This window comes from Columba livia, unplaced genomic scaffold (genome assembly GCF_036013475.1).
Source record: "Columba livia isolate bColLiv1 breed racing homer unplaced genomic scaffold, bColLiv1.pat.W.v2 Scaffold_132, whole genome shotgun sequence".
NCBI classification, from domain to species: Eukaryota; Metazoa; Chordata; class Aves; order Columbiformes; family Columbidae; genus Columba; species Columba livia.
Window position 1 is genome coordinate 1,084,592 of NW_027043028.1, and position 8,343 is coordinate 1,092,934.

General features: G+C 51.2%; 1 protein-coding gene across 1 annotated transcript; it reads left to right on the plus strand.

The window, feature by feature from the left end:
* Positions 1-587: 587 nt before the first annotated feature.
* On the plus strand, positions 588-1,398 carry LOC135577652 (olfactory receptor 14J1-like). The gene is made up of 2 exons (XM_065047784.1): positions 588-1,085; positions 1,384-1,398. The coding sequence occupies exons 1-2, from the start codon at positions 588-590 to the stop codon at positions 1,396-1,398; spliced, it is 513 nt and encodes a 170-aa protein (XP_064903856.1).
* Positions 1,399-8,343: the final 6,945 nt, after the last annotated feature.

The following is an 8,343-nucleotide window of genomic DNA, read 5'->3' on the forward strand; positions in this document are numbered from 1 at the left end:
TCTGACACCAATTTAGGGGGTTTTGCCCCAGAGGTGTGTTCATGGAAACCAGATGCCCAAGCTTCATTTTAAACTGTGATGAAATGTTTTTCCCACTTCGTAGACAGAGAGAATGAGCTGAAACATCCCTCCATCAGGGAGGGGGTTTTCCATGAGAAACAACATATTTTCCCCAGAGAAGTCTCCGCTAAATTGTCACTGTCTTTCCTCCTTGCACAGGTCCTCATGCCCACAGGCAGCCAATGTCCAACAGCAGCTCCATCACCCAGTTCCTCCTCCTGCCGTTCACAGACACACGGGAGCTGCAGCTCTTGCACTTCTGGCTCTTCCTGGGCATCTACCTGGCTGCCCTCCTGGGCAACGGCCTCATCATCACCACCATAGCCTGGGACCAGCACCTCCACACCCCCATGTACTTCTTCCTGCTCAACCTCGCCCTCCTCGACCTGGGCTGCATCTCCACCATTGTCCCCAAGTCCATGGCCAATTCCCTCTGGGATTCCAGGGTCATTTCCTATGCAGGATGTGCTGCACAGGTCTTCTTTGTATTTTTCTTGCTTAGTGCAGAGTGTTCCCTTCTCACAGTCATGTCCTACGACCGCTACGTTGCCATCTGCAAACCCCTGCACTACGGGACCCTCCTGGGCAGCAGAGCTTGTGTCCACATGGCAGCAGCTGCCTGGGCCACTGGGTTTCTCAATGCTCTGCTGCACACGGCCAATACATTTTCACTGCCCCTGTGCAAGGGCAATGCCCTGGGCCAGTTCTTCTGTGAAATCCCCCAGATCCTCAAGCTCTCCTGCTCACACTCCTACCTCAGGGAAGATGGGCTTATTGTGGTTAGTATATTAGTAGTATTTGGCTGTTTTGTGTTCATAGTGGTGTCCTATGTGCAGATCTTGAGGGCCGTGCTGAGGATCCCCTCTGAGCAGGGACGGCACAAAGCCTTTTCCACCTGCCTCCCTCACCTGGCCGTGGTCTCCCTGTTTGTCAGTACTGGTGTGTTTGCCAGCCTGAAGCCCCCCTCCATCTCCTCCCCATCCCTGGACCTGGTGGTGTCAGTTCTGTACTCAGTGGTGCCTCCAGCAGTGAACCCCCTCATCTACAGCATGAGGAACAGGGAACTCAAGGAGTCTATAAGGAAAGTGATGACTGTTCGCTTTTCAAAAGCTGTAATGAAGCGACCTCCTGCTTCTGCATGTCACTTGTAATATAACGCATTACTTGTTCAACCTGAGTTCTGTAGCTTTTGTGGGTTTTTTTGTTGTTTGTTTTTTTCTCTTTGGTGTTTGTTTTACTTGCTTGTACTAATGCTATCCACAAGAAAAATTATTTGTCTTCTTATGGCTGTGTCCATATCTACCTGTCTGGTGTGTCCCATAGTCTTTGTGTAAATAAGAACCCGTACTCTCCGTGTGTATAAATGAAATAAAGGACCCCGCACTGACTTGTTTGCCCAGAATCCTCTATCCTCTCTCTGGGATCTCTGGGGCTGCAGGAGCCATGTCTGTGTGCTGAGGGGGAGTGAGCAGGAGCCACCCTGAGCTGGGTCTTCCTCCCACCCTGACCAACGTGAATCTGCAGACTCACCCCATGGCCCTGGGCACCACAGCCCACTTGCTCTGCAGAGCAGCACCGCCAGGTCGGAGCTGTATGGAGCGTGGGAAGGGGGACAGGAACAGCTGGCCAGGTCAGCATAGCTCAGCTCTCTTGGGAAAGGGCTCTGTGGGGAGACGGGATGTTCCAGGAGAAGAGTGGGGCCAAATGTCTCATGCTGTCCTGGGGAGCCAGTCTGGAGCTGGGTCTGGAGCTGCCTGTGCTGGAGACCCACTCAGCATGCCGGCTGGATGAACATTCTCACTGTCCTTCATTCCCACTGGTCCCCACTGCTGTGGGACCAGTTCCAGTTCCAGTGTGGCTGCTCTGCGGGCTCGGCTGGGGAGAGGGCAGGGGGGTGGCACAATTCAGGAGGGGGTGGGAGGGCTGAACTGGCAAATGCCCCAGAGAAGAAAATACCAGTGAACAGTCCTGCTGTGTGTCAGTGCTGTGAGCGCAGGCAGGGACAGGCAATGGGCACTGCTGTGACAGAGCTGGCCTCACAACAGCCTTTCCAGATAGAAAGGTGATCTCCTACGGGCAGTGCATGATGGTTTGGCTCTTCTTCCTAACCTTCTCTCAAACATATGAGCAAGAAAATGGTCACAGATGAAACCACCAGAGTACAGCTGAGCAGTGTGTGTGTGCAGGGCTGGCACACAGCAGTGTCCTCTCACAGCCAGGCTCCTGCCAGAGACCTGCAGGACCAGCAGAGCAGGGGCTGGGCTGTGCCCCTGTGCACTGGACACCCCAGGGAAGCTGCCCCAGGGCATCGTCATGGACTGGCCCCTCACAACCACCATTTCTAGCTCTGGCCTCTCTCCCCCACTCACATAGGTTGCTCTTCCCTCCACGGAGGGACACGGAATGAGTAGCTCAGAAGTCCATGTCTGCATTGTTCTGATGAGATGTGAGCATGCACATCATGGATGTGAGATGAGATGAACCCAGGTGAACACTAACAACATCAGCTATTCCTGGGGGTTCCATGAAGGTCTGTGGGACAGACAGTGTCTCAAGGTCACTTCACGATGGGAGTAACAGCCCATGGGAAACCACCCACTGGGATCTTCTTCCTTGAACTGAGGTCCCCGTGTCCATTCCTCATGATGTGGGACATCTCAGACGGGTGCAGAGCAGGGTGACCCACCACAGGGCTGAGCTGTCTCCCATCGTTTGGGAGTGGCAACAGGAGGCCAGACAGACACTGTGATTCCTGCCTCTGTGTAAAAGGGACAGCCTCTGTCTCTGAGCATCCCTGGATGGATAAGGATTCCTGAGACTGGCTCTGATGGACTTCTGGCATTTCTGTGTGTGACTCCAGGAACAATCCCCAGTGGCCCAGTGACATTCATCTCAGCTGCTGGGACGACTCATTGCAAACGCTCCTGTCTGCTACATCACCCTTGCCCGTGATTCTGGATTGTGCTTTCAAAAGTGACAGCAGAATCAGAGAAATTCTGAGGTCCTTGGGAAAGGAAGATGTCAAGCCCATCTTCAAGAAGGGCCTGAAGGAGGATTTGAAGAATTATGGGCTGATCAGCCTACCTCTGTCCCTGGGAAGGGTTAAGTCCATGTCTTCCTGCACCAATCTCCAGGCACCTGAAGGACAAGGAAGGGATTCCTGAACCCAAATGAGTGGAAAACCCAGTGAGTCACAAGAAATGCTCTGGACCCATTCCAGAGCTTTAGACCCCTAGGAAAGAGCTCAGTGACAGTGCAGCCCAGCCAGTTGCATCTGTGTCCCTCACTGAGCAGCACAACCAGTGTGCAGTCACCCCATGGTCCTGCAGCCAACCTGCTCTGCAGAGCATCAGTGCCAGGCTGGGGCCCTGTGGGGAGCACAGGATGGGGCCAGGAGCACCAGAGCAGATCAGAGGAGGGATGGGGGAGATGAGACAGGAGCTGACCTGGGCTGGAAATTGCCTTGGAGAGAAAAATGCTGTTGTTCAGCTGCCCCAAGATAACACCCAGAGTTAAGGGTGCAGGGCCAGAAGTCCTTGCTGTCCTGGTGCTTCACCAGGCCTGGGAAGTAGCTGGAGAAGGATTGGTGTCCTCCACTTGCCATCTCTTAGTGCATCATCCCTCATGAAGGGCGGCATGGAAAGCAAGTCTGGGACCCTGTGTCCGGACTTGCACTGAAGAAAGTATTCACCCAGAAGCCACATCCTTTTGCTCTGGTACTTCAGTCCTGGTGCTCATCACATGTCCTTAAGACAAACTTATGCACCTCTCTTGTCAACCTTACCCCAAAAGTGACCCCTAGACAAGGCTCCTGAGCTGCAGCTGAGCTGGAGAACTGGGGTACAGCTGTGACCAGAGGAAGGACAAGGCCTGTCCTGTGTCCTCTAAAGGGGTGGCAGCCTCTGTGATCTCCACCAGAAAAGGCAGCATGCAGGAAACTATAGACGATCCCCATGCCCATTGGAGGCCCTTAGGAAGAGTTCCTCTCTCCAAATATCCAACCCAGCTTGTTACTGCATGAACAACCAGGAGAAACTGCCCCTGGACCCTCATTCCAGACCCCATCTCCTCCACCCATACAGGCAGTGCTCTCCCCCTTGGCACTGAGGTGGTTCCAGGGACCCAAGAGACACCTGTAGGAGGAGATGTTGGGTAGGGATATGGTGTCCTTCAGTGCTCCTCATGGTACCTCCTGCTGGGCTTTGTGCCACTGGTCACAACCTTCTGAGCCTGGATGTTCAGCCAGTTCTCAGTGGTGCTAAACAGGAACATGCCCATGAGCACATTGGGCTGCACTGGGAGGAGCGTGGCCACCCAGACAAGGGCAGTTATCGCCCATCGTGACTCAGCACTGGTGTGGTCACATCTGGAGACGTGTGTCCCAGTGAGGTTCCCCATTCTTAAGGAATGGAGAGGAGCTGCCGTGTGGCCAGGGAAAGTCTGGGTCATGTGTGGAGATGTTGAGAGACTCAGACTGCTTTAGCCTGGTGAAGTGGAGCCTGAGGAAACGTGCTGGTTTTACTGAAATTGAGTTAATTTTCTTAATGCATTTTGAACCTCTCTCCTTCACAGCCAGTACAGTCTTTTGTTTAGATTTACTATGAGAATAATAAGATAACGCTGTTTCTTCCCTGGGATAGAGTTCATTTTGTCTTTTAACAGCTTTACAGTGTTTGCCATTTGCTATGAAAGGAATGTCAGAACTCACTGAGTTCTCGGCTGTTGTCAGGGAAACCAAGGACTCCTTCGGCCATCCAGATGTGGGTGCAGATTGGCAGGAGGGGACACAGACAGGACAGCACCTGGATTGACATGCAGGCTGATCAATGAAATATTCCCTATGATAGTGTCATGCTCAGTCTAAAGCTGAAGCCGGCTTTTAGGGCTTGTTACATCCTTTACTTTGGGTTTTCCAGCTGGTTTGGTCAGTTCCATTCAGAAGTTTCATTCTGCCAGGAGTTTGATGTCCGTTCGGCCTTTTGCCGTTCTGCCATTTTGCCGTTGGCCTTTGGGCCTTTCTGCCTGTTGCCCTTTTGCTCTCTCTTGCTGGGATGGGCTGTTCAGGACCAAGGTGCTCCCTTCTGCAGGACTGGCTGCTCCGTGTGACTGGAGTTACACGGGGGATGGCACTGAGTATATTTTCTTAAATTAATTTATCTACTTCTATTTAACTTACCTTGACTATTGTCAGTGAAACCAAGGACTTCTCTGGAGTGCAGCTGCAGGTGCAATTGGTAGGAGGGGGCACAGATAGGACAGCACCTTGATTGATATCCAGGTCAATCAAAGAGCTATTCTCTGCCATTAGTGTCATGCTCAGTATAAAGCTGGAGATGCCTTTTCGAGCCTGTTAGTTTTGGTTTTCCGGCTACATTGCTTAGTTCTGTTCAGAAGTTCCATTCTATTGGGAGTTCAGGGTTAGTTCAGTTTTATGATGTTTTGCGGTTTTTCAATTGGCCCTTGGGCCTCTCTGCCTTTTGCACTTGTACTTTCTCTTGCTGGGATCAGCTGTTCAGGACCAGGGTGCTCTCTTCTTTTGGGCTGCTTGTTCAGCACAACTGGAGTTATGTGGGATATGGCACCGAGTGTCATATATTTTACTTTATGTATATCTTAGCATAAGTATATTACTAGTAGTAGTGTATTATTTTTATTGTCTTGTTAATTTTTTGTCTAAACCCACAAGCTTCTCCCTTCCCATTCAGTTCTCTCCCTTATCCCACCTGGGGACTGGGAGCAGGATGTGAGCAGCTCTCATGGTCTTGGTTGGTGTTTGTGGTAACACCATGACAAGAAAGGGCAGTAGTAGCTTCAGAAAACTTGAAAATCACTTTCCATTATGGTGTCAATTTTTAATTTTTTTGTTTTTGTTTTTGTTGGGAAACAGCAAGAGAAAGGAAAACCATCAGAAACTGCAGCTCTGGATGTCCAGAGTGGAGCTCAAGATAAAGAAATGTCATTCTGAGCACAGTGCTGTGGTCATTCAAAGGGACTCTGGATCAGCCATGGCTTTGTGTTTCCAGGAAGAGCTGGTGCGGATGGAGAGACAGCAGCACAGGTGGGGACACAGTGGGCTGAGAACAAGGTGGGGAAGCGCATGGGGTGTCTGCAGCCTGTGGGGAAACAGCCACAGGCATGGGACAGTGTAGGATGGACTGTGGTGGAGATGGCCAAGGGTGACACTGGATGTCCCTGCAAGAGCCAAGGTTTTTGTCCCCTTGGCTATGGCTGATGTCCCTGCCTCTGAGGCCTAAGAAGAGACACATCATTGTCATGGCCATGGCTCCCCATTGCCTCCTTGCACCCCCATGCAGGCCAGGAGGTGTCACACCATTGTCCTGCACTGGGCATCGCACTCCCCACAGCCCCAGGAAGAGCCCTGAGCCACCTGTGAGGGACAGGATCTCCCTTCCCAGGGGCAGGGGCTCAAGGCTTGGCCATTGTCCTTCATCAGACAAACCAAGGGCTTTCTCAGCATCAGAGCTGCTGCACTTTGCCTTTGCCTGATGCAATCACTGCCTCCAATTATCTGCTCTAACGAGTCCCTGGGGAGGCTTTGTCAGGAACAGCCCTCAGTGGGGCCATTAATGCTTTCAAGGTACTTTGGAGTTTGTTCTGACTTGGACTTCTTGAGCAGATTCTTCAGTCTGTCCTTGGTATCTGAGGTTCATGGACTCAGCACCAAATACGCCACGGGGCTCATTAAAACACAGAAAGACATAACGAGCGATGTTTCTTTCTGTAATTTTCTTTAAACCTTCCAGACTTGTAGAACTAACTGGAGAGGTTTCAATGGGACACTTGCTGATGAAGATTTCAAAGAAGATTTCATAAAGGAGGGTTTTTTCTTTCCAGGGTATTTTCTTTCATTTTTCAGTGTATGGAAGAAGTGACAGCAGCATTCTACACTGGACATTGATCCTGAGGGTCTCCTGAAGACATCTGGACAGGCAGGAGAACAGTCCTTGAGGCTGGACACTGTATGGACAACCTGGCTCCTCACCCCCACCCCCAGTCTGCCGGTTCCCTCATTGGCCACCACAGATTGCATCACTTTTCCTACCTCAGTTTAATAAACAGCAAAACACTTTCCTCAACTGTGTGTGTAAGCTGGATCTGGTGAGGTCCAGCATCCACAAGGGACACCCACACAAGAACTGGTTTAGACAGAGAGACAGGAGAGGATAGAAATAAACACAATGAACGTGTTGACTGCCATGTTAATTAGAGCTCTGAAGAATGGGGCAAGTTTGTAACTCCCTGAAGCTCAAAGCAGAAACCAGACAGCTGAGAGGCCACTGAATGACCAAAGAGCAAGTGGAGGAGAAACCTGAGAGCACTGGGAAGGGCAAATGTCCAGACGGTGCTGGAAAGTTGTCCTTGGACAGGGACATTTAATCAGGAGAGGTGGGAACTCCGGAATGACGAGGGAGATGAAATAATAGAGTGTTGGTAATAGAAGTACAGGGGAAGACCAATATTTCTTCTCCTTCCCTTAGTACATCTTTCATCAGCTGTCTCACCATAAACAGCCAGGGCCATTTTAGGGGCCCAGTGTACCTGAGGTGCTGGCCTGGGATTGGCATCTCTCACACAGGACCTGGGGAGACCAGAGCACCTTGCAGTGCAGGTGGAGCCTGGGCAGGGGTTCCCGGGGCATCTACACTGGCACCAGGTGTTTGTGTCCCTGGAGCTGAAGACATTTGTGTCCTAAACCCATGTGCAGTTCTGGAGAACTCTTTCTTTTCCAAAGAAAAGACACCACACCAAAGAAACAAAAGAAAAATATGTTGACACCTTCATCTACTTTGGATCTTTGTCTTCAGTTCTTCTTATTTTAATATCCATTGACATCAACTGACATCTGATGGGCCTGCAGGCATGAAGCCAAGATCATGTTGTGTCTTGCACAGCGCCCCATGCCCTCTGAACCTTCCCTGCCCAGGACTCCTCACACGTTGCCCAGAGCGAGTCACACTGAGGGGTTGGCTGGTTCACTGGCTGAGATGTTGGTTTAGATGGTCACCTACAGCACAGGTGGATCCTGCCCCATCATCGCCTGCTCTGCTCCAGTCTGAAACAGAGCCCAACATCACAATGGGATCATGAGAGAACTGAGGTTGAAGGGACCTCAGGAGTCTGCAGTCCAACCTGTCACCAACTGGGTCACACCAAGGTGTTCAAGCCTTGATTCAATCAGAGCTTTAGCAGGACTAGAGAAGTGATCATCCCTTTGTACTGGGCACTGGTGAGGCTGCACCTTGAATCCTGGGGTCTGTTTTA

What these genes read in the sequence shown, in the direction of transcription:
- LOC135577652 (XM_065047784.1), top strand. Translation starts at nt 588, where the DNA reads ATGTCCTACGACCGCTACGTTGCCATCTGCAAACCCCTGCACTACGGG.